This window comes from Sciurus carolinensis, chromosome 5 (assembly GCF_902686445.1).
Source record: "Sciurus carolinensis chromosome 5, mSciCar1.2, whole genome shotgun sequence".
Classification (NCBI taxonomy): domain Eukaryota; kingdom Metazoa; phylum Chordata; class Mammalia; order Rodentia; family Sciuridae; genus Sciurus; species Sciurus carolinensis.
The window spans coordinates 137926277-137949089 of NC_062217.1; the positions used below are offsets into that span (position 1 = coordinate 137926277).

Here is a 22813-nt window from a genome sequence, read left to right on the forward strand (position 1 = left end):
GGATGTGGCTCAGTGACTAAGCACCCCTGGGTTCAATCCCTAGTACCAAAAAAAAAAAAAAAAAGAGTAAAGCCCTGGTCTACATGAAAGTGACTCAACAATGGGACTGTGTCAACGAAACAGTCTGCATGTATTTACAATTCACTTCCAGCCCATTGCCGCTAAGTGGTAAAAGGGCCCCAATGCTGCCAGACGACTGTATTTTTTCAAGAGCCAGAAATTCAGATTTTATGTGAAATCTTTTTAATTTTTAAATGTTGGTGGTTAATTTGATAATTTTTGTTTACCTCTTGCAGGCCAACAAAACACAAGGCTTTTAGTCCATATCACCAATTTTATGTATGGTTGTTATGGTTTGGATGTTTGTTCCCCAGAGTTCTGTGTGTTGGGAGTGTGGCTCCCAGTGTGGAGATGTGGGAGTTGATGAACGCTTTAAGAGCTGGGGCCTAGTGGGAGGTCTTAGGGTGCTATCCTAAGAAGGGGATACTTAGTCTCCTGGGGTGAGTTCTCATGAGAACCTGACCCTTGAGTCTCTCTCCTGTTTCAAAATATGACCCCTTTCATCCACCAAGTGGTGGCCTCTAGAGCCTTGTGTCTTGCTATTTGACTTTCAGCCTCTACAACTGAATCTAAAGAAATCTCTTTTCTTTATAAAGTTAGGTTGTCTTAGGTATTTTATAATAATAATGAAAAGCTTACTAATACAAGTCATGCATAGCTTAATGAGGAACACGCATTCTGAAAATACCTTGTTAGATGATTTCATTACTGAGCAAACATCATAAAGTAAACTTATTTAAATGGTTTGCTATTGAACAAAATGATGTTATGAAGTCATAACTATATATATTCTAATGTTGATCTTTATAATGGGCCTTAACTGATGATAAATCTGAAATATCAGATCCAGCAAACATGCAGGTAAAGCTTCTGCTAATATGAACATAACCTTGTAACCAAGATGTGCTGATTTATGTTAACAACCCAGCTCTCTGGGAACAGAAGTCCTGGTTTGTAGCAATTACTAATTTCTGTGTTATAATCACCCTCACCATGGCCAATTTCAAGCTTTTAACCTGATGTCACTAAACAGAGTTGGGAAGAGATGTGTACATGGTCACTTTTAGGCCAGTAGGAGGAGGCTCCAGATCCCCGCCGCCTATAACTGTTCTTAGCACTTTTGGAGAGTTCTGTGAATTCCCAAATTACTAAGTTAAATTTAAATCACAATCCACAAACTTAAAAACAGCAAACCTAGGCTTGCCCTAAGACTCAAATTCTATGTAAGGAGTTATGTAGACACCATCTGTAGAACTTTAGGCAAGGAAGATACTCTTATGACCTATTTTGGAAATAAAATATATCACTGGGGCCAGCAGGTTATATGACCTATTTGGGATCCCAAAGCTAACGAGTAGAAAGGCAAGGTACAAAACACCTTCAACTACAATTAAGAAAAACTAACATTGTTTCCCGTGGTACCAAAGTCACTAAAGTAAGTATGGTTACAGAAGGTCTTTAAACTTCAAGTGCAGCAAATTACTGAAGGATTTGTTAAAACAGGTTGCTGAGCCAATCCCCTAGAATTTCTAATTGCATTTCTAGCAATATCCTAGGTGCTACTGATGCTGTTGGTGCTGGGACCACAACTTGAGATCCAGTGAGATAGGAGGAGGAGCACCTGGAGCACCTGGAACATTTGGATGAAGAGCTGAAACTGAGTCCTTTACCAATCCCAGTACAGGTATTTGACAAAATTTCATTCTCTCCCTGACAGCATCTGTTTTAGTTAATGTACGGGGATGTTTTTAAGAATCAAATGAGATGGTTGTGTGAAGCTGCTTTGGAAACTATAAAGTACTACACATATGAATTGTAATTACTATACATATGAGAAGCAAAATAACTCAGATCTTATCTCAAGGTGAAATGCTCTTGGAAGCACCATTTCCAATCTGAAGACTTTTTTGGAGAACATTCAAGAATTCCCTATATGCTGGTATTAGAAAAAACACTGATGCTAACACAGGCTTGTTGAGGATATATTTTATAAGAGAAACTATTTATATACTTCAGCTCCATATGTCAAAAATAACTAAATAGTTAAATATACAAATAAATAAACACTATCAAAAGAGGTTTCATAACTACTCCCTGGGAAGAGTTTGGATCTACCTAAATCGGTTATATCATTTATCTGTGGTAGGGAACTGAGGGCCAAATTGTGCTTCAGAAATGAGTAAAATACCAATCTGTATAATACATTATACTTCCCAAGGTGTTCTGGCTGACACTGGCTCCATAAATCAAATTGGAAGTGGCAGAAAAGGTTATCTCACTAAAGCAAGGACAATCTGCACATAAATAAAATAGTTGATTCTGAATTACAAATTACACTTAGGGTTCTTTTCTTTTCATAAAGAACAATCAAAATAGACCTGAGAGAGAGGCGAATTTCAAAGCAGTTTAGTGAGGAAGAAATATAACAAAACCTCAAAGATGGCTTTTCCTCCCTACCTTCCCACCGCAAGCATGAAAGGGGCATCTGTGAGTGTCAAGTGTCAAGCCAGGAGGCAATGGTGAATGTCTACCAAACCGTATGCTCTTGCAGTAACACAAATCAGTCCCTGGATTAGTAATGGGAACCAAGCTATAAATGTGCTTGAATGGTCCACTTAAGATTCCACATATCCACGATTACTACCTTCTCCTGATGATTTTTCTACCATTACTTTTTAAAACTTATTCCTTAGAGTTTCCAGCATAAGGATGTTTTTAAAATTGAAAGACATGTGCTGGGTATGGCAGCGCTTGCTTGTAATCCCAGGGGCTGGGGAAGCTGAGGCAGGAGGTAAGCGGCAGGAAGATCATGAGTTCAAGCCAGCCTCAGTAACTTAGTAACTGTCTCAAAATTAAAAATAAAATGGGTTGGGGATGTAGATGGGTGGTAAAGTCCCCAGTACTAAAAAGAGAAAAAAAGAAAAAAGAAAAAAAGAAGAAAATTAAATATTTTAAAAATTGAAAAACATGTAATGAGAGAATAAGAAAATTCTTTCCTCTATTTTAAATTTACATCAACTAAATAAAATTGTTATATCCTATTTATTAAAAGGGTAGTTCTTATTTTGTTTAAGTATATAACTAAAAGAGTCTTTTCCAACTTCTCATTAATGTTAGCCATGGACTGAACTAAACTCACAATTATCTATTGTAATAAAGAGTAAAATGGGCAAAAAGGATGACTTTTTTCTACAAATATTTTCTGTTATTAGGAATACTTTGTGTGTGTGTGTGTGTGTGTGTGTGTGTGTGTGTGTTACTGGGGGTTGAACCCAGAGTCTCCCAAATGCAAGGCAAGCACTATACCACTGACCACATCCACAGCCCTTTTGACTTTATTTTGAGACAGGGTCTTGCTAAATTGCTGAGGCTGGCCTTGAACAGAATCCTCCTGCCCTCAGCCTCCTGAGTTGCTGGGATTTCAGATGCACCCCACTGTATCCTACATACTTTAATTCTTGAGAATACTCTTGTTGAAATTAGGAAGTATGGTGGTGGATAAAAATATTAGAATTGGTAAATAAAATAGTCTTCTGAGCTCTTTAAAACAAAACCTAGAGGGGCTGGGATTGTGGCTCAGTGGTAGAGCGCTTGCCTAGCACGTGTGAGGCACTGGGTTTGATTCTCAGCACCACCTATAAATAAATGAAAAAGAAATAAAGGTCTATCAACATATAGAAAAAAAAAAAAAAAAAAAGCCAAACAACAAAACCTACAGAGATAGATAGTAGGAATAAACACAAAATTAACTGAAGCCTATAGCCATGCAGGATTCCCTACCTGGAGGGTCTTTTTTTTAAATAGTGGGATTCCTCATTGGATTATCAAATGTTTTAGACCATTTGAAGTTAGATTAAGTTTTTCTATTGTGTTTCATTTTGATAAACAATTACTTTTGAAAACTAATTTTAGCCAGTTAGAATTTGCTTGACAGTTATCTTAAAATGTTAAAAAAAGAAGGAAACTTTTTAAATATTAAAAAAGGAAGGTAATAAAGGAAAGAAAAGGAAGAACCAAATGCAGCTTTGTCCAATTTAAAATATTCAACATGGGATTCTATTTTTATACATTTAAATTTTATGAAGAAAAATCACTCTACCTAAGGATTTAAGTATACTTAATACACACACACACACACACACACACACACACACACACACACAACAAGGATAGTCATCACACCTGACAATTCCTGAACCATTAGTCTGCTGAACTAGGGTATTAGGGATTGAACCCAGAGCCTCTGTGCATTCTAGATAAACATTCTACATCCCCAGCCTTGCTAAACATCTTTTAGCCCTAACTACTCAGATGGATTTTTAAAACTCCTATTTGCAAAATTTTATTATACCCCAAACAATGATTTTATACAATAACAGGGCTTTACAGGTATGTATATGCACTACCTTATTATTTGTCAAATTGTTTAATATATACAGAAGTATATACTGATCCTGTTAAACTTAGCGAAATGTTCACACTAGAGATATGGCTCAGTGGTAGAGCATTTGCCTAGCATGCCAGAGGATCTGGTTTCCATCACTGGCACTCCAAGAAAATAATTTTAAAAATAAGCATCTTTAATTTTCCATCCAGGAAAGAAGAGGGTGAATTTGACAACTGAGTACCTTAGCACTCGCTTCTCCATCTGCCCAAAATGTTCTTCCCCAGATATCTATTTGCATCGCTTGCTATATTACTTCTTCATGTTTCTGTTACCTCTTCACACAGAGACCTTCCCAGGACTCCATATCCTTCTGCCTTATTTCTCCCTTCATAGCACTTATTACTATTTGATATATTCTATATTCACCTGTTTAATTATTGCCTCTACTCTACCAGAATATAAGTTCAAGAGGGGATGGAAGGAGCTTTGTTTTTCTCACAATAGGACTTGGCACACAGAAGGAGCATGATAAATTTTTTGTAGAATGAGTGAATGAATGCTTAGGAAAAAGGATGGTAAAATCGATTTGTCCTCATAAACTTTGGACGAATCTGGGCACATCACTTAGTGTACTGTCAAACAGGCTACAGGAAGAACTCTGTCTTTCAATTCTGTCTTCATTGGGGCAAGACTGAGCACAGAAACATAAGGCAGCCCATGGAATTTTCTTTTATAGATGGAGTCTCAGCCTGGCCAGGTTATTTATTAGCAAATACTCCAGATTTGCTCCCTGCTCCAGTCTATTTGTTAGGCTCCAAAAGCCTGCCTGAAAGAGGATCTGACCTTTCTCAGCTCAGAACCTTGAGAAACACACTTGCTCATGGCCAGTATGTATTGAGTAACTTTCTCCCAGGACGTACATTACCCCTAAGGAGGGAAGGAGGTGTTGATAGAGGTTGTGTAAGTTCATGTCAGGCTCTCTAGTGGAGAGGGAAGATGGTGTGTCCTTGAGGGACCTGGGAGCTCATAGCGTTTCCACCCACTTCTGAATCGGAATGGAGCCAAAGCCCCAGATATCACCTAGAAGAGCACAACTCTACTAGAGCCTCTTAAATGCCCATTAAGTTTTAGTTTCCTCATCCACATAGTCTCCCTCATCTCCAGGTCACTTAACAAGAATGCGATACAACTTCTTCTCTAGAGGTCCCTTCTAGTTCTGACATACTAGAAACTCCTCCTCCCCTCTTCACCTTACTGCCTTTTTACAGAGGATGAAACAGAGACCCACAGGGAGGACATGTCTCACCCAGAGTCACCCAGCTGATAAAATGCAGAAACAGGACTAGCATTTGGGTTCAATGTGTTTTTCATTATGGACTCAAGTTTAGTTCTCATGTCAATGGACCTTAACCTTTTAAGTTTTCAAACTGTTAGTCACTGAGTCCCTTTAGTGGGAAAGATTTCATAGGTCGCTTAAGTAAGCAGTGGTATTGAACTTTACTGCTGGATGGGAAAAGGGGACACAGATGAAAAAAGCCCAAATCTCCATACAAGCAGTTTTGCTTGGGACATTGCTCTAGGATTCTGTTGCCAGCTCCTTTGGTATAATTAAAGAGGTAAATGGTGTTACTTTCGAAGACATAAATAAAATTTGCATTTCTAGCCTTATTAAATACTAGGAATAATGTTTCCATGATCCATTATTCATTAATGACAGACAATACAGCAAGCGTAAATTACATTAGTTCCATGACAAAACACGGTGGTTTGCACTACATTCTTTGAGAAAATGCATTTTACAACTACCTCACTGATTTTTCTTTTTTTAAATTTTTTTTGGTTGTCAATGGACTTTTATTTATTTATTTATTTTTATGTGGTGCAGAGAATTGAACCCAGTGCCTCACACATGCTAGGCAAGTGCTCTACCACTGAGTTACAAATTCAGTCCTTAATTTTTCAATTGTGGTAAGATTAAACCTAAAATTGTCTAGCCCTTTCTTTTTGTTCAATCTATTTTGTTTGTCTAGTTCCCTTTATTTGCCAATATATCTCTACATCTACTATGGAACTTTATGCTCATTTTACTCTGTGAGATGAGGCTAGACAATACAGAGATTATTGTCTTGACTCAATAAGATGGGGAAATTGGAATGTGCAGATATTAAGAAATTACTACATAAAGAAAAACTTCAGACTCCATATTTCTTGTCCATAGCTTACTTTTAGCCACTTTTGTCAAATTTAAATGACAGGTGCAGAGGTGGTATGTACTGCCTGTCAGGATATAGCATCATTCCTATGATGCAGAACCATAACCTTAAATGGTATTCATTAATGGAGGAATTAACCTATAAATAATATTAATATAGTAATATTTATATATTATATGATGCTTATATAATATAAACATAATTATATAATTCTATAAATAATATAAAAATATAAAGATTTCACTTTTATTTGTGAGCAAAACTGAATAACATTCATATAACAACAAAAAAAGGTACTTATAAGAACAAATGGGTAGAAAAAAATAATAATCTTAGTAAGACTTATAGAGAAAGCCTTCCTGTGAGCCTCAGTTTATACATCTACAACATTGGGCTCATGATTATGTAGTAAGAATCTGTGGAAAATTCTAAGTGAAATATGTATTTCAGATGGGAATTTCTATCCCCTTAGCATTATCACATAGCAGTAATTGTAACAGAAAAAATGACGATGCCTAACACATTTTAAGTACTTCCTGTCAGGTACAAATTATCTCATTTAATCCATCTTGTAACAACTCCATGACGTGAAGAAACTAAGGCACAGAGATGAAGTGAATCTGCCCAGGTCCCAAGGTTAGCAGTCTAGTTTTTAGGCACGAGATGTCATGACTGGACATGTGACAAGCTTGGTTATTTTAACAAGAAGAAGCATGACCTACCATTCTGAAGTCCTCTTCAAATTTGAAGGCCCCGCCTCCTGTGGCACAGAGGGTGGTGTGGAGGCTGGAGAAGTTCTTCTCACTGCCCATCTGAATGAACCTGTGCATGGCACAGCTGGGGAAGCGGATGAAGTGCAGGTTCCCTTTGCGCCCACACATGGTCAGGTTTTTCAGTTCCAGGTGGACGTCTCGGATTCCGGTTTTCCCATAAGCTGTATTAGAAGTCAAATACTTCCGGATGCTCTTCAGGTTCTCCACTTCCTCTTGTTCCTCTTCAGCTGTAATATCCTTTGGTTCAAAGTAGACCAACTTAACCAGAGTTCCACCAATATCCATGCCGAACCACGGGAATGCTAGAGGGCAGAGAGAAAGAGTCCTGCTGAATCCTAGACATGCAAAAAAGTTTCAGTTTTTGACTATTCAATAAGGGAACGCATTTCACTTCAATTTTCTTGAATTTGACTATATGTGCCTAAAAAAAGGGCATCAAGAGAAATTCACAATTGCAGAGGTCCTCACGACTGTCTACACTCCACTAAGTGAGTTGACCTTAGAATCGAATGAGATGAGAAATAGGATTCTGCCGTTCCCTATGCCAGTTTCATTGGGGCTTCCTGGGGCTTGAGTATCTCACCAGATTGAGTGCTATTTCAATATTTAGTAATTTTTGTTGTTTCTGCATAGGGTCCAGAAGAGGAACTGATTATGCTGGGTGTATCAAGATTAGTCTTTAACCCACATGGTGCCTTCCTAGTGCACTTTTCAACAATTCATGTTTTGCATCCTGAGCTGACTTGTAAGATGTGACTACCCAATATGGAGGAAGGAGAAGGGAGAGAGAAAGTAGACTATGAGAGATGATGAGCAAGGATGATCTGTAGGGTGGTAGAATTCTAAGAACAGCTCATATTACATTTGATTTCTTTCTGCAGTAGACAGAGATGCTCTCTCCATCCCAAATAGCTGCCCAGAATTTCTTAAGCCAAACATGTCTAAATCACCTGGGGAAGCTTTTAACATTCCATATCTGGTCTCCTCTCCCACAGGTGCTAATTTAATTCAGGCTTGGGTCCCATCATAAGAATATTTTTAAAGTTTCCCAGTCTTTCAGTTGCAGAGGTGGGAACCACTAAACCAGAAAACTTTGGCCACTGACAGCCAGATTCACATATAACCACAGCTCCTGCCCAGGACCGAAACGGAAAGGCACGACTCTAGATGTATGAAGACTTAACCTACTTGAGATGTTTATCTGAGAGTAAATGAATCTCCGTCACAATTATGTTTATTGCTGTTAAGAGAAAGGGCTGAGCTGCCTGAATAGGCTGATTTTATTTAGAGACATTCTGGAAAATTAATGCTGTGCTGTCAAATGCTCTGCTGCGAACAGATTGAACCCAAATGGGAATCCAAATGCTGGAGTCTCCCTTTTCATTTCCCTCAGCAGAATCCATTAGCTAAACCTGAACTGTGATATTGAAACTGAATTTAAAGACGCTGGGAGTCTCAGGCTTCTTTCAAAGTTTCCCTGATTTCAACCCTAGGGAGCATCCACATAAGCCCCTGTCAAATTGTGCACGTTACAACTGCCAAATTGTGCATAATACATGGTCAGAAACAGAAGTGGGGCCTACAGAAGGTCTTTTTTCTAGGCTTCCCTACTTACCAGCTTTCTATTCAAGCAGATTTGGGAAGGGTGCATAGGGGAAACCATCCCTGCAAACAAAATCTCTTCTGCACCTTGCGGTTGCTATTTTAGTTTTAACAAAAGTCAGCTGCACCATACTTGGTAAGTAGCAATTCTAATACTATAGAGAAACAAAATTCCAAGTCCCTAAAATATTAGGAGCAACAAATTCCACTGACAGGACCAGGTTAACAAACGCTTTATTATCTTTTCAGAAGTTTTCAAAGCAAATCCCACATGGCCCAGGGTAAGTCAAGAAACTTGCTTGTCCTAGTAGGAAATAACAGAAAACTGGAAATAGTACATTCCCATTAGTCAATTCAGTTCACAGATGAAGTCTGTTGCTCCATTCTCTAAAATTCATCATCAGTGTGGCTCACAGAATAGGAGCAGCATCACGTTATAAGTAAAGCCTTGAAATAAAATTCAGAATAAATGTACTCCAGGAGTAACAGCCACAACCACTGGAACGTCTTCCACCTCTTTGGATCTTAATTTCCTTATCTCTGAAGGGAATGCATTGCATTAGAATGACTTCCGGTTTCTTCCCTGCTACAAACTGTGAATTTTTTAAGAGACACAAAGAAAAACACAAGCACTCCCAATCAAAAAGGCTAACTAGAGGCTGGATGTGATGGTGCATGCCTATAATCCCAGCAACTTGGGAGGCAGTTGAAAGCCAGCCTCAGCAACTTAGCAAGTCACTAAGCAACTTAGTGAGATCCTGTCTTCAACAGATGAATGGATAAAGAACTGTGATATATATACACAATGGAATATTAGTCATAAAAAAGAATAAAATTATGGCATTTGCTGGTAAATGGATGAAGTTGAAAAATATCATGCTAAGTGAAATAGACCAAGCCCAAAAAACCAAAGGCCAAATGTTTTCTCTGATAAGTGCATGACAATATATAACAAGGGTGGTGGTGGAGGGAAGAGAAGAATGAAGGAACTTTGAATGGTGTAGAGGAAAATGGGGTGGGAGGGGTGGGGGACAGAAAGATAGTAGAATGAAACAGACGGTATTACCCTATGTATATATATGATTACATGAATGGTGTGCATCTACATTATGTACAACCATAGAAATGAAAAGTTGTACCCCATTTGTGTACAATGAATCAAAATGCACTCTGTAAAAATAAAAAAGATTTTAATAAAAATAGAAAGAAAAAAAGGAAAAAGCAAAGGAGATTAAAAAAAAAGGGGGGCTGAGGATGTGGATCAGTGGTTAAACACCCCTGGGTTTAATTCCTGGTACTAAAATTGATTAATTAATTAATTAAGGGTTAACTACAGTCTTTCTCAGTGGGGTCCATGGAAACATTCCAGGGCATGTTAACAGGTACCTAGGTGATGAACCCAGCACTACAGCTCTAATCCATTCTTATCAGAGCAGGGAAGACACTTGTGACTTGAACAGGATGGGAAAAGGGTTCTCCAATATTTCTAACATAACCATTTTGGAAAAATTCTGGCAAAAGTTATTAAAATTAAAAGTGTACTTATTTTTGTAATCAAATTAACCCCTTTTCCTGGGCCATAATTTAAAAAGCCCAAACATTCCAGGAATTAAATGCAAAGATGTTCAAATATTAAGCACAAGAGTTGTCAAATTAACAAAAACAAAACAAACCAGAAACAAAAGGCATGCTTTTTACCAATCAAGTATATGACTTCTAAACTATGGAGTATTAGGCAACTGTTAAAACAATGAGCAAATCTATTCCACTACTGGAAAAGATTTCCTCCAATTTTCCATTAATGAGAAATGTAAGAAATGCCTGGAAAAGGTGTGTGTGGCAGGGTTTGAAAAAAAAGAAAAAAGGAGGGGAGTGAGAGAAGGGAGGGAAAAAAGGAGGAAAGAAAGACTATTCTTACGAGTTGATTATATGAATCTACAGAAAGGTACAGAAGGCCCCCAACGTGTTAATATGGCCAGGTGATAGCAGGATGAGCAGGCTGTGAGTGTGGAAGCTAGAGATCCAGGGGAAGGGGTGGGAAAATTCTATACTTAGAACTGTCATACAAGCAGAAATTTTTAAAAAGTCAGCAATAATGCAAAACAGAAGGTATCTCAGCATTTATAGACAAACCAAGTTGTGTAAAACCTATATAAATAATCCAGTTCTATATTAGAAACCCAGTATTCCTCCAAGAGGAAGAGACCTCACATAATCTTTTATTTGGTTGGCTCTTGCTAAAACCCAGCAACTGAAAAGAAGTCTCACTTTTAAAAATATTGCAGTGGACACCTAAACATTTTATAACTAATTTAGAACCAGTTTCTTCTTGCTTTACCACCTGGTCATTTTTTAGCTATTTCAAAAAGTCTATTGGCAACACAACTAAACGGCAGAAGGGAGGGGTGTTGAGTTTTAAAAATTCAGTTCAATGTATACCAGCAGTCTGAGTTAAGGTAAGAGGGAATAAGGACTAGAATTATTGTGTTAGTTTAAGTGGCAACAGAAATCACTTTTAGGGGCTGGGGATGTAGCTCAGTGCTCAGTGACAGAGCACTTGCCTATCGTGTGGAGGCCCTAGGTTCAATCCCTAGCACTGAAAAGAAAGAAAGAAAGAAGCTGCTTTTATTAACTTATGTTCATTCCCTGCCACCCCCAGTACTAGGCATTAAACTTTGAGCCTCCCACATGGCAGACAAGTGCTCTACCACTTAGATACATCTCTAGTCATTTTTATTTTCTTTTGAGACAGAGTCTTGCTCAGTTGCAGAGGCTGTCCTGGAACTTGCGATCCTCCTGCCTCAGTCTTCTGAGTAGCTGGGATTAGGGGCTTACACCATCATGCCTGGCTACCTATGTTCATTTCTTATTTTCATGAAAAATATAATGCTCTTTTGTTCACATGATAATGCTTTTTCTAGTTACTGTCATATTTCACATGTACAGTTTTATTCATCTTCCTAATATCATGATCTGCCTAATCTAAGGTTCCCATGTACACACTGGGGATGGAGATAGAAGAGAAAAGGAAGGAAGAACATCTGAGTTCTTCCGTCCATGACTCATGCTGGTCACTGACCCCAGGATATCCAGATGCTTTGATTAATTCAGCTGAGCTACTGTTAAGATCAAGAGGTTGTTCTTTTTGCCAGAAGGGATGCTGGTGCTAGACATAGAATACTGATATTCACCCCTTACTCTTCCTAAACAAGATGTCATTCTTAATTTCCAGAATATGCATCAACAATGTTCATTCACCAAGAATTCATTTCAAATAGGTCAGTCTCAACTAGCAAAAGAGTGAAGTTCCCTCTTCCTTAATCCTTATGGAAAAGAAGTAATTTGATCATCAAATTATTTTTGATGAGTGAGTGCTCAGCCCATTGGAAAACTGATTCTGTTTTATGGAATGAAGTGTTACCCGATTCTAGAATTAACAACAAAGTCAACTAGGATTGTTAAACTACACTGTTATAATTTATCCTTTGACAGCACAAATAAATAAACCTTTGTTTTTTTAAAATCACTGAGATTTGGGTGCCATCTGTCAATGCAATAGAACTCTCTGTTCTGACACTTGAAGACTTGAAGTGCAGTGTGATCATGGCTTAGGGTCAGGCAACAAGGAGGAAGGGAGGAGATTTTGGAGACTGCCACAGCATTTGGTAAAACAATCGCTTTTGAAAATTTAGAAGGCAGGTAGTGTGCCTAAAGAATTAGTTGACCCAGTGAAAGAGTTCGAAAGTCAAAAGTTAGTGGCTATTATTGGCCACTATTGGCTGCATTCTAAAAGTTGAGAGAGAATTAGCTCAGAAATAACTGCCTGGTTTACAAACAAAAAGCAAAGGGCATCATATTCATTAAGTCAGACTAGCAGGGTAGGAAAAAGTGCTACCTGTTTTCCCAACAGATAAAAAAAATTAACAAAATGAAGAAGCCTTTGAGTGAAAGTCAATTAGCACTTAACACAGCTTTTGTACTTTCATTCTCAAAGGGAGAGAATCTGCTGGCCATTGCACCCACTGTAAACCCTCTGTAAGGGTTAAATTGTCTCCAAGTAAAAAATACAGTGAAGGTTGTGGCTTCTCAGTTCAGTCTGAGAGACTAAAGCTATGGCTTACCCCACAAAGCCAGACTGGTTCAAAGTATCATCCATTAAGTCAACAAGGAAAGGCATGAAAGCAAAAACGCAAGGGCATACAGCAAATACCAGAATGCCCAGAAAAGAACCGAGGGCTTTGCTATAGGCATATGGGAAAAAACCGGAACCAAATAGACAAGAAACCTATATCCTTTGGAAAAGTGCCCTGCCAAGGGAACCATGAGCCTGAGTCTAAAAATGCAAGGAGAACAGTTCAAGACCCAAAAGAACTCTGGAGCCCTGATTCTCTAAATGAGGAAGCAGATGAGAAAGCTGCTTAGCCTCTAAGAAGAGCACGCCTTCAGGGTTCACTTGCCATCTGTCAAAAGACAAAATTACAACCATTTGGTTTTGACTTTATTTTCTATCTCCCCACCCCTTGGGAATCAAACCCAAGGGCCTTGGACATGCTAAGCACACATTCTACTCCCAGCCTGCCTTTATTTTCAATTCTAGAACAGAACAACACTGTATTCCATAAAATAGATTAGGTGGCCCAGCTGGGTTCAGTAGCCCTGGCCTGTAATCCAAGAGACTCAGGAGGCTAAGGCAGGGGAATCACAAGTTTGAGGCCAGCCTCAGCAACTTAGGGAGAGTTGCTGTCCTGTTTCAAAAAAACCCAAACAAAACAAAACAAAACAAAAAAAGAAAAGGCTGGGGATGCGACTCAGTGGTAAAGTGCCCCTGGGTTCATGCCCCAGTACCAAAATTAATTAATTAATTAATTAAGTGTTCGAATGGTCTGAGCAAAGGAATTTGGATTTACAGACAGAGGCCATAAAAAAGCAAGAACAAAAAGTTAATTGTGCATTTCAGAGTTACCTTCCTTATGTAAGGCAGGGATGGGGAGATAGAACAATAGAAAAATGACAGGTTAACGTCAGGTTACTTCTGATTATTTCTTCTGCGTATGGACTAAGGCAGAGGGAACTTCACTATTGTACCAATTAAAACTGGTCTATTTCAGAAACTGGGCTGTTTGTTATCTCTCTAATCTTGATTTCTTAAAAAGTTACATAAATTGCTCAGTTTCAGATTGGTGACATTGAAGTTTTGTGTGTGTGAGATTCCATTTTGATTGTTAGCTGGCTCTGTTAGGACCCAGTGCAGATCTGAGTCCAAAACAATGGACTCTCCTAATTTTCATTGAACAGATGTGATCAAGGAGGCTACTGGAAAAGGAGAGATCTCCCTAGAGTGGAGTCAAGGGCTGAAGAAAGAATGGACTTGGAGGCCCTCCCAGGGAGACTCGGGGTCCCAAAGCAACATTCTCTACGGACCGAAAAAAAGGAACCCAGAGGGAATTCAGAAATGCTTTAGTATTTTAGAATGAGGATCAGTGACTACTTGGTATCTCCCATTCACCCCTTTCTGAATGGCAGTGTATTGTGGTTTGGATCTGGAATGTCCCTCAAAAACTCAGGTTGAAGGCTTTGTCTCAATGCAGCAATGATCAGAGATAGAGCTTTGGGAAGATGATTAGATCTGAAGGGCTCTGATTTCAACAACAGACTTCCATAATTAAGTGAACTATTGGGAGGTGGTAGGGACTATAAGAGATAGGGGCCTAATTGGAGCAAGTAAGTCACTGGGGGCATGCCCTAGAAGGGTATATCTTGTCCTGGACCCCAAATCCTCTCTTTTTTTCTCTCTCCTTTGCTTTCTGGCTACTAGGAGGTGAGTAGCTCTGCTAGACCACACACTCTCCACCATGATGTTCTACCTTGACACACAGGCCAATAGCAATGGAGCCAGATGACCATGAACTAAAACCTTTGAAACTGTGAGCCAAAATAAATTGTTCTTACTTTTAAGTTGTTTTTCTCAGGTATTTGTCACAATGACAAAAAGGTGACATTGTATATTAAGTTTTCTAATCTTTATTTTGCTATATTAGCATATAGCCTGTGTTGGGGGGTGAATAAAGAGCAGATAACTCATCTTTTTTTGTTCTGAAGTCTCTAGCTCAAGAGGAACCACATTTAGAGTTGACAAAGAAATGACTCTGTATCACTCCTTAACTGAAAGCCTAAATCCTGCACCATCCACATGTTTTGACTAGGTAGGATCTTGGGATAGTCTGCTTTAGAGAAAGGATCTCACCTATAAGACAAGAATGCACCTATAAGATGTCTTATAGGATCTCACCTATAAGACAAGAATATTTGATCATCAGAAAAGCAAATTGTGATAGTCACTACTACTGCTGGCCAATATTTCTGGTCTCTTCCTTCCAGGCCCATGGGGTCAGGCTGCAATTCCTGGATATTTTAAAACAGAGCAGGGCAGTGTTCCTAATCTGGCTAGTGATATATGAATGGAAAGAATTTGTATCACCTGCAGGCAAGAGCACTTCCAGCTGCAGTGGGACACTTCAGAACTCTGTCTTTGTTATCATAACCAATAAAATTTAAGCTAATGATTGTTCCGTCATCAAGGTCTCAGAGTAAGGAAGACAAGCCATAGTGGAGCCCCAGGTTGCACCTCAATGGGTTTGTGTTGAGACATAAACCTTTCTTGTTTTAAGTCACTGAGATTTCAGAGTTAATTGTTCCTGTCAGATAAACTCGCTATTGCATTACTCTAATGAAATACCTGAGATAATTAACTTATATAAAGAAAAGATTTATTTTGGCTCATGATTCCAGAGATTCTAGTCTAAGATCAAGTGGCCTCATTGCTTTGAATCTACGGCAAAGCAGCACATCATGGCAGGAACATAAGGTAGAGCAAATCTGCTCCCCTCATCAGCCAGGAAACAAACAGGAGAGATGGGGAAGACACTAGGGTCTTCCCATATCCTTTGAGGGCACACCTCTAATGATTTAAGGACCTCCCCCTATACCCCACCTCCTAATGATTCACCACCTATTGGGCCACCTGGGGACCAAAACTTTTAACATATGGACACTTGGGAGACACGTATATAAATCATAGCACTTGTCTATGCTGAGTAACATATCCTGCATCAAAGTCTTTAGCTGTTTATTTTCCCAGAATCCTCTGTGTCCAACAGAACCATATGTGGGAGCTGTTATTACTACTGATAAAACATGTGGTAGCTTAGTGTTTATAAAAAGATATGTATGTCCTGTTATATTTATTTTTCTCTGAATCTTCCTCCAAAAGCAAACTAAGACTGTCAATATGGTAGTAGTTAAAACTATAAAAATGAATCTGCATTTCAAAAGTTGCAACAACAATATTTAAAAAGTATTATTGATTAGATTGCTTTAAAACAAAGTCTGTTTCTTAAAGACTCTTTAGAACACAAGAATAGTTTCTGAGAGGCATTTATGCTTCCTGCAGTAAATCTTAAGGGTACACAGTGAACTCCATAATAAAAAAAATGAGCAAAAACACAGGAGTGGGATGTGAGGGGAGGACCAGGAAACTTTTCTTATCAGTCACAGAAAGTTTTTTAACATGTTCCCCACCCCCGAGACTAGGGATTGAACCCAAGGGTGCTCAACCTCTGAGCTACATCCCCAGCTCTTTTTATTTTTTGTTTTGAGAGAGGGTCTCACTAAATAGCTGAGCCTGGCTTCAAACTTGTGATCCTCCTGCCTCAGCCTCCCAAGTAGCTGGGATTACATATAGGTAGATGCCACCATATCTGGCCTCACAGAAACAATTTTAAAGAGCTAAAAGAGACTGTCATAAGAAAATTGTTGTACTCTTGATTTCATGGTGTAGAGGACTAAGTATAAAATCTGAGTTTCCCTATAATCAGTCACAGAGCTTTAAGAAGTGTTCCTGGTGAGGAAAGATTTCCTAATGCTCACAGTGAAGTGCAGCACAACCATATTTCAGTCAACGACGGATCACATATATGACAGTGGTCTCATAAGATCATACGGCCCAGTGATGTCACAGCCATCTTAGGTTATGAGTGCATTCTCTGAGGTGTCCACAATAATAAAACGGCCCCAAACATGACATCACCAGAATGTATCCCGTCACTAACCAAAGGGTGACTGTAAATTAGGCACTTGAGTGTTCAATTACTCCTTTGGGCATGGGTCTGACTCAATAACTTATTACTGCCACAGAGAGTAACAATTCTCTTAAGAATTACCTAAATTAGAATTAGCTATAATAACTGACCAGGGAGCAGCAGAATTGAAATTTCTTTCTCCACTATTTGTGAAGATTTGTTAAACAAATTAGTATGAGGAAAAGATATTTGAGTATTGTATAACCAACAGAAAAAAGTTTTACGTACTTTGAAGATATTTTTACACTGTTAATAGTAATTATGTTCAAATTGCCTAAGGGCTTCTATAGGTTAAAAAAGACCTTGTTGCTGGGCATGGTGGTGCACACCTGTAATCTTAATGGCTCGGTAGGCCGAGGCAGGAGGATCTCGAGTTCAAAGTCAGCTTCAGAAAAAAATAAATAAATAAAATAAAATACAAACTAGGACTGGGGATGTGGCTCTGTGGTCAAGTGCCTCTGAATTCAATACCCAGTTAACCACCCCCATAAATAAATAAATATATTAATTAATAAAAAAATAAAAAGACCTTGCTAACTTACATCCAGGTGTGCAATAAAATTGTATTTCTTTTTAAATTTCTTATCTTGGGCTGAGGATGTAGGTTAGTGGTATAGTGCTTGCTAACATGTATGAGGGACTGGGTTTGATCCCAAACACTAAAAAAGAATTTTTTCTTTTTCTTATCTTGGAAGGCCTTCCTGTCACTGTGTGTAAATTTGATTAACAGCATGGTGTAATTATTTGTAATTTATACACAGAAACATTTAACTTTAAAAAAATTTTTTTTTAGTTGTCAATAGATATTTTTATTTTATGTATTTATATGTGGTGCTGAGTATTGAACCCAGGGCCTCGCACATCCCAGGCAAGCACTCTACCACTGAGCCACAACTTTAGCCCCAACATTTAACCTTAATAGGTAGAAGGAACCTTAGGTCAAATTCAAAATCCTATATACAGATATAAAAACTGAGACTTAGAAAGATCAAGGAATTGTCCAAGGTCAGTGACAGCACACATCAGAACCAATTTACAGTTTCATGAACCAATGAAGTTCCCATTTTGCCCAATCTGAGCTGAGTAGAGAATCTGTGGGAACTTATTTGAGTTATTTACCAATCTGTAAATGGAGTTAGATTAACCTGTTATAAAGTTCTGTCTGGTGCTCACATTCCATTATCCCCAAAACACACACACCCTCAAAAACTACACTTTTAACAGAAGAAAATGTAAGAGTTGAAAACCTAGGAACTATTTAAGGGCCTTAAAGTGGTAAATGAAAAATTTAATGAAAGGGTTTCTGTTGCACTGTAAAGAAACCCATAATTATTGCACATGGAGCAATCTGTTAAACATTAAATATTCCATGCAAAGAAAACAGTCATGGTTTCTTTCAAATTAATGCATACCAGATTTCCTTAGTTTGAATTTTAGTCATGTGGTAAACCCAGTATTGGCAGGGGTCCAAGCACTTACACACTACCAATGGGAGTGAAACCTGGTACAATCTTTCCATGGAGCTCTTTGGAAATACATACTAAAAAGTCAGATTCATAGCCCCCTGGATATATTGGTTCTACTTTACCCTTAAGAAATAATTATGTATGTATCCAAATAATTTAGCTTAAAAATTTAAGTTTTATTTATAATAATGAGAAAACTAATTTACCATCCAATAATAAAAGGCTGAATAAACAAATGATTATCCACTAACATAATGAAACAACATATCACCATTAAAACCATTTTGTTGGACAGCATTTCACAACATGAGAATGTTCATGTGAAAAAGAACAGAGATTAAATGGTACATTTCATATGATGACAGTTTTGTCTAAAAATCAAATTGCTACTTGGACAGAAAACATGACTAGAAACTTAAGGCCAAAATGTTAACAACTATTACTTCTGGATCATATATTGGGGGTGATTATTTTCTTCTTCTGGCTTTTTCTGATGTTTCTCATTCAAGTTTTTACAATCAACACATTGAAGCTTTATAATCTGAGATACTTTTAAACTCTCATTTAAAAGTTTCTCTGTAATGATGCAAAGGAAAAAGAAACTCTTTTAACTTTGCTTCAATAAGCAGATAGCAGATCTGTGGTTTGCCCAGGAAAAACAACATACCTACCTCACCAGTTTCTTCTGTTGCAACACACTACCATATCTAACATCAGCTATAATCTTAGCAACTCATGAAACTGAGGCAGAAGGATTGCAAGTTCAAGGCCAGCTTGGGCAATTTAACAAGATCCTGTCTCAAAATAAAAATGGGGTTATAATGGTAGAATGCTTGTCTAGTATGTGTGATCCTAGCCCTGGATTTGATCCTCAATGCTGCAAAAAAGTTAAAAATAAAAATAAATGAATAATATAAAGGGCTTGCAAATGCAACTTAGTGGTAAAGCATCCCTGGGTTCACTCCCCAGTACCACCAAAAATTACATAAATAATTTATACATAATTTACATAATTTATATAATTTATACATAATTTTAAAATAAATAAATTAAATAATGGTAGGGAGTGGGGCTAGGATATAGCTCAGTGGTTCAAAACTTAGCACCCCCCTGCAAAAGGGGACTAGTAGGGAGGACTGATCCTCAAGAGCAAGTCGTTCAACCAGTTAGGCACTTGTCAAAACAAAGATTCCTTCAGGTAGAGATTTAAGGTTGGAAAAAGCTTGATTTGCCTTTGTCTTAGTCCTTTTCTGTTGCTAGAACAAAACACCAGAGGTTGGATAATTTACAAAGTAAAACGGTTTATGTTAGCTCATGGTTCTAGAATCAGGGAAGTCCAAGAGGAGAGCACCAGCATCTGCTCAGTGTCTAGTGAGGACCTAATGCTGTATCAATCATGACAGAGTGTCAGGTTAGCTGTGTAACAACCCATTCTCATAAGAATCAATCCACTCTTAGAGGACTAACACAGTCTCTGGAAAAAGACATTAATCCATTCATGAGGGCAATGCTCCCATGACCTAATCACCTCCTATGGCCCCATTTCCCAGTACCACCACACTGACAATCAACTTTCAACATGAGTTTCGATGGGCATGAATCATATGCAAACCATGGCATCTACCTACACTATTATGAGAAAAAAAAAGTATATGTTAAACTTGGCAATTCAAACCACACTGAAAAGGGACACAGGCAAGTTTGTGGGAAGGGATCACTGTGGGAAAGGTTACACATCCTTGTGTGACAATAACTCTTCTCTCACTGTCACAGTCCCAGTTTCCAATCCGCTTTCTCCCTCTCACCCCAACAAGAGTAGGAACAAAAGGGTTGATCATCTTCTCAAAAACTAGAGGGGTAAAGAAAACTGGAAGGATTTTTTTTTTTTTCTTTTTAGAACTTCTGATGCAAGTAGAAATGTCATCATGTCAGCAAAGAAAAAAAAAAAGGAGAGTCGGGGCTTCACCTCTGTCACTCAAAGCCAATTTATCTATCAGTCACAATAGGCACAATGCTAGGACTTGCAATATTCTACTCATGAAAATATTTCTTTTAAAATCAGAAGAAAACATAAACTTTTAGGTTGAAGAAAATGTAGCAATATGGCTCAAATATAGTGTTGCACACCTTTAATTCTAGTTACTGGGGAGACTGAGGCAGGAGGATGGTAAGTTCAAGGCCAGCCTCAGCAACTTAGCAAGGCACTAAGCAATTTAGTGAGACTCTCTCAAAATAAAAAACAAAGTGTTGGAGATGTGGTTCAGTGATAAAGCACCCCTGGGTTCAATCCCCAATACCAATTAGAATTGTAGGACTAGGAGTATAATCAGTGGTAGAGCATCTGCTTAGCATGTTCAAGTCCCAGGGTTCAAGTTCCAGCACTGTGGGAAAAAATACAGATCACCAGTCACCTAGAGATTCTGACTCCATGAGCCTGGAATGATGCCCAGAAAACATTTTGAACGGGGGACTCGAGGTGGGGGCAAGTGGTGAAGAGAGACACTATAATTCTCACTGCTTTGAGTTCAGAACTACGATTCTAGTTGAATCCAAATGAATGCAATAAATAGCTGGACCATGTCTTAAAATCTAGAAAGGTAAGTTTGAGTTGCTCTTGCGTGCAACTGGGAGGGCAGAACTCTCTGGCTGATAGCTGAGGGCAATGCACGGTAATGACCCAGCAGATACTCCTGTTCCCAGAACATATCTAACTGCTTGTTAATGAAATTATTTATGGACAAGTTACACCATAAGTGCCACAGGTGATTTTCACATTTTAAATACAGTGTTTGCAGTTCTCGATATCACCCCATGCATGATTAAACCCCATGGCTGTGATTTAGAAAGTCCACTTATAATTAAATTCCATTGATGAGCTCTTTTCTCCCAGTGACTGTCATTTTAAAGGTAAGCATGCATTTCACAATTAAAGTTAACTCTGGCAACAGTATTCACGTATTTAGGTCATGCAGTCATTCTTTGATTTGCAACCCACATGGCTGACACTGACACAGAGAACCACATAAATCAAAACAAGAAACGTAAACACCAACATAAAACCTATGTTTTAAAGTTATGATGGGGGTGGGGCGACTCTTGAAGGAGCAAAGGAAGCCATGTACTAAGGCACCATTCTGGTAGTACCAGTAAGTGTATTCTTAGCTTGGATCTGGGCCAGGAGGAAGCAGGGACAAGATGGAGCCAGAGATGAGGGAGCCCCAAAATGTCAAACCCTAAAGCAATCAAAAACATACAAGGGAGGAAAGAGAGCCTTTTAAACAAATGGTGCTGGGAAAACTGGTCCATATGTAGAAGAATGAAGCTAGTTCCCTACCTCTCACCCTGCACAAAAAGTCAACTGAAAATGGATCAAAGACCTAGAAATTAAGCCCAAAACTCTTCTACTCTTAAAAGAAAATGTAGGGTCAACACTCCATACAGGCACAGGCAATGACTTTCTCAAAAGGATCCCTAAAGCTCAGGAAATAATACCAAGGATCAACAAGTGGAATGACATCAAACTAAAAGGCTTCTGCACAGCAACGGAAACAATTACGAATGTGAAGTGAGAACCTACAGAATGGGAAAATCTTTGCTAGCTACCCTTCTTTTTTTTTGCGGTACTGGGGATCGAACTCAGGGCCTTGTGATTGCGAGGCAAGCACTCTACCAGCTGAGCTATCTCCCCAGCCCACTGCTAGCTACCCTTCTGACAGAAGATTACTAACCAGAATGTATTAAAAACTCAAAAATCTTAACACTGAAAAAAAAAAAACCCAATCAAAAAATGGGCAAATGAACTAAACAGACACTTCTCAAATGAAGAAATGGCCAAAAAATATATGAAAAAATGTTCAATACAGCTAAGCAATTAGGAAAATGCAAATCAAAAATACACTGAGACTTCATTTCACCCTAGCCAGAATGGCAGTCTGCAAGAATACAAACAATAATGGGAAGGGGGAGGAAATATGGAATAAACTTTTTAAAAATCATGTTATATGCATATATAAATATACCACAAGGAATTTCTCCTTTATGTGTAAGTAGAAAGAAATAATCAGAAATAAACAAAGAGATGAGTGAAAGGAAGATCAGTAGAGTAGAAGGAGAATGGTTGGGGAGGGAGGTAGAAAAGGAAAAGTGGGGGAACATGACCTGAAATTAAATTCCA

The 22813-nt window shown here is 38.3% G+C and overlaps 1 protein-coding gene across 2 annotated transcripts in view; it reads right to left on the reverse strand.

The window, feature by feature from the left end:
- Positions 1 to 22813, reverse strand: part of Pank1 (pantothenate kinase 1) — a 62907-nt gene that overhangs the window by 19469 nt on the left and 20625 nt on the right. For both annotated transcript variants that reach the window (XM_047553937.1, XM_047553938.1), the window contains exon 2: positions 7383 to 7735. In XM_047553937.1, the coding sequence (XP_047409893.1) occupies positions 7383 to 7735 (353 nt within the window). The remainder of the gene's footprint in view (positions 1 to 7382; positions 7736 to 22813) is intronic.